Below are 3,746 nucleotides of genomic sequence, written 5' to 3'. Positions count from 1 at the left end.
TAAATGCCACTAGTGGCAAAAAAAGTGAAGTTCATGCTATGTTAGGACAGGAGACAAGATGCTTCCATCCCTGAAATTATGATTTATAGAATTATATAAGTCTAAATTATGTTACAGAGTAAACACAATAAAAACATGCTTCATGTGGCATTGTTCATTAAAATGGCACATTTCTAATGTATTAAAATTAAATACGATCGGTACACTTAATGATATTAGCGATTAGGTATTATTCAGCAAGTACTTTTACCTTTAATACTCAAGTATTTTTAAAAGCCAGTACGTTTGTACTTTTACTTAAGTACAAATGTTAATGTGGTAGTTTTACTTTTACTTGAGTACATTTTTGTCTGTGTATTTGTACTTCTACTTAAGTAAATTTTTTGAGTACTTTCTCCACCACTGGCAAAAATCGTGGAGTTTCAATTAAAGAGATTTATTTTCAGAATTAAAAAATTTAACATTTGTCTTTCTCATATTTATTTGGAGGAAACCAAAGTAACTCAAAAATGTCCAAAATATTCAAAAGCTAAACAATTAAAAATAACCTTAGAATATTATTATTTAGAATATTTTGTTTGACCTCATTTTCATTCATTTCAAGATAAGAGGAAGAAAAACAGGTTTATTTCAAATAAAGAAAAGTATACAAGTCAAATAACATTTGTTTTACAGTGCTCTGCAAATCTGGATTTGAAATAATCAAGTAAAAATATGTTTACACAGAAAATATATAATTTTTTAAAAACAAAAAATGTGTGAGCTAATATCAAATTTCTTACTGTATAAGGACTCCAAAGCAAAATACATGTTCTAACTTAAAGCAGCACTTCATGCAGCCTTGACCAACGTTGATGTCGTGTTGAGCAGCAGTTATTCTGCTTAGACTTGGATGTTTGGTTCAGTTCTTCTTGTATCGTTTTTCACTTTAACATCTGCATAGATAATTTCCTCTTCTGCATGATCTAAAAAAAGTAAACATAAAAATTATAACTGATAAATAAATAGATGTTATGTAGAGCAACAATTTTTATACGTTTCAAAATATTTTATTTACCTCTATTTGGTGGCATTGGTCGTCTTTTTTTACAAAACTTGATTACAATGAAACCCAAAACCACAAAAAGAACAGCTGAGGAAGCGGCTAACACTGGTACAATAAAGCTCCTAGAACCTGAACAAGACATGAAAAATAATGTTAGATCAACGATAAATGTATTGATGCCAATTTGGAAGTTTTAAAGAAACTGGTAAGGATTTTTTTTTTGCCTTTGAACTGTTTGCATTTTCTTCTTTGTACAGTTTTTGTTTTTTTTCTTGTAATATAAGACGAGATGGCACGGCATGTTTGACAATACAAAAAAATAATTGTGAAATCTGATGCTAACATCTTCTGTTTAGAATATGAAAAGTTTAAACAAATTTAAAAGATGTTAATAAAAACATGGAACATCTTTTTACCTTCACATGCTGTTAAATGAATTTCTGAATCTTCTCTGCTGACATTGTTCCAGACTTGGCACCTGAGGCCTCCTGTCAGCTGGCCATATATGCTGATGCAAACATTTGTGGCATAAAATGTTTCACCTGTGCAGTTGGTCCCTCTGCTTTGTATAAGTGAGTGACCATCTAAAGTCAGAAGGAACTCCACTTCATCTCCATGAGAAGAACATGTGACTGTCTTCTGATCAGGTGAAGAACATTTTTGAGACACTGCTGGCTTCGACACTGGCTCTGCAAACGCAACGTAAAGTCATGAAGAACAAACAAGCATTAAATCATTCTAATTATTTTTTATCATTTTCTTTACCTATGTAGCATTGAAATTTAAATGATTTCTATAATATAAAAAATTTATTTGATTGTATAACTTGTATATTACAATTTTTTAAATTAATATTAACGTAATACATATTGTTTTTTGAATTATCAATGTTCTAATTTGTTAATCTTGTTTTTCTTTTGTTTATACACATTAACTCTGTTTATTGAACACGTGTAAGTTCAGTCTGTCAGATTTTAAAGGCTCTTAATTGTATGTAAAATGTTGCATTAATAAAATAAGTATCCAATTTTTTAGAACAAAAAAAGGGAAGTTATAATAAAATTAAGCAAAAATAAAATGGGTTAATATGGTAGAAATTTACAAATAAAAATCTTAAATCAACTAAATAATTATATATTTTGTAGTAAAATGGATACAAACTATATATTCTTGACCAAACTGTTATTGTACATCACAATAATCACCAACAGGAAAGATGTAAGCACAACATTTATTCAGGATAATCATAATTAACCTACTTTGTATTTTTATGTGGACCTGAACTCTTCTGATGTTCCGTCCTGCAGCGTCGTATTCCTCCAGGGAGTAACGTCCAGAATGTTTCTTCACGGCGTTTCCCAGACTGAATATTCCAGGTTGGATTTCCTCAAACTGACCGACATGGTGCCCCTTGAGGTCCAGTTTTCCTTTACTGTATGTTATTAAAAATACGTACTCGCCATCTTTTGTCAATCTAAAATCTGCCATTTTTGTCTCTGAAAGGTGAAAAATAAGTTTCTGTCCTTCTGATCCGTAACACTGCTGAGTTCCAGGGGAGTCATAAAATTTGCACTCGATAGATTCTGTAAGAAACAAAGAAAAGCTTCATGTCAGATTAAAGTACTTTTGAAAATAATTATGTTTAACAAATATTAAACACACTTTTCATTAACCCACATTTAAAATGTCTTTCCCAATTATTCTAATCATATTTCTCACATTTTCATTTCCTGTAACTTAAAATTAGTCACTCAATAGAACTAGGACTCAGTTATTCACAGGATGATATTTTCTAACTAATCCGTAAGTGTTTTAATTACTTTACCAAGTTACTGAAATAAATGGACTTCCATTATAATTCTAATTTATTGAAAATATTTCGATACAAATGGTCAAATTAGAGAAACAAAATTGGAAGCATAATTCCATGTGAGCATGCAAAGTTAAAAGTTTTTATTCTTTATCCAAGAATTATTTTAATTGAAAAAAAATCAATTACCAAATGCTATGCTTACACTATAGTTAAGAACTGAAAAATACCTTTTGCCAGAGCAGATGCAACAAAAGCAGCAAAAATTATGAAGACGATTTTCATTGTTCCTGTGAAAAACACATAAATATTTGAAAGTCATCACACATCATCAATCTGAAGAAATTCTCTAAATATGAGCATAAATGAAGCAGAGCCTAAGGGTCAAACGAAAGAAGAAGAAGATTAGGCTTCTGTAATTTGACAAAGAAAACCCGGCAATTCGATTATTGGTTTTAAATATTTAGCAAAATAAAGTTCAGTGAGATCTCCTCAGATTCTGCAATATGTCTGAGTTTTTTAAAATGCTTACCAGCCTCATGGGGATTTGATGCTGACCGTTGTGGTTGAGATGGACCTGCAGACAGATGGTTGGCTTTATGTTCTCCTTCCTTTTAAGTGGAGCCATCTGAGTCAAGGAAGCAGCAACACCTTATGGTGTTGAGTGCAACTCAAAGTTACAGTTTAGCTTTATTTTTGGCTGCAGTCAGACAAAAAAAGCTCAAATTATGTGTAACTTTATGTTGTTCAATACTCACTTTCAGAAAAATGTGGAGCACAACACAGAAATAGCGAGAGTATTTAACTTCTGCAGAGCAAAGGTGCACATATTTTATATCACTAAATGTCCACATTAGACAGAAACATAAATGTCTAATGAAGAATGACCAG

At 31.0% G+C, this 3,746-nt stretch overlaps 1 protein-coding gene across 1 annotated transcript; it reads right to left on the bottom strand.

Annotated features, from left to right (window-relative positions):
* Positions 1–1,423: 1,423 nt before the first annotated feature.
* On the bottom strand, positions 1,424–3,496 carry LOC103475398 (uncharacterized). Its single transcript, XM_008426987.1, has 4 exons — positions 3,388–3,496; positions 3,086–3,145; positions 2,305–2,628; positions 1,424–1,734 (listed from the first exon to the last, which is right to left on the bottom strand). The coding sequence occupies exons 2-4, from the start codon at positions 3,138–3,140 to the stop codon at positions 1,424–1,426; spliced, it is 690 nt and encodes a 229-aa protein (XP_008425209.1). The 5' UTR covers positions 3,141–3,145; positions 3,388–3,496.
* Between the last annotated feature and the right edge of the window lie 250 nt (positions 3,497–3,746).

Source organism: Poecilia reticulata, linkage group LG14 (assembly GCF_000633615.1).
Source record: "Poecilia reticulata strain Guanapo linkage group LG14, Guppy_female_1.0+MT, whole genome shotgun sequence".
Taxonomy (NCBI): Eukaryota; Metazoa; Chordata; class Actinopteri; order Cyprinodontiformes; family Poeciliidae; genus Poecilia; species Poecilia reticulata.
Note: the sequence above shows the minus strand (reverse complement) of the source record. Positions and strands in the feature narration are given on the sequence as shown.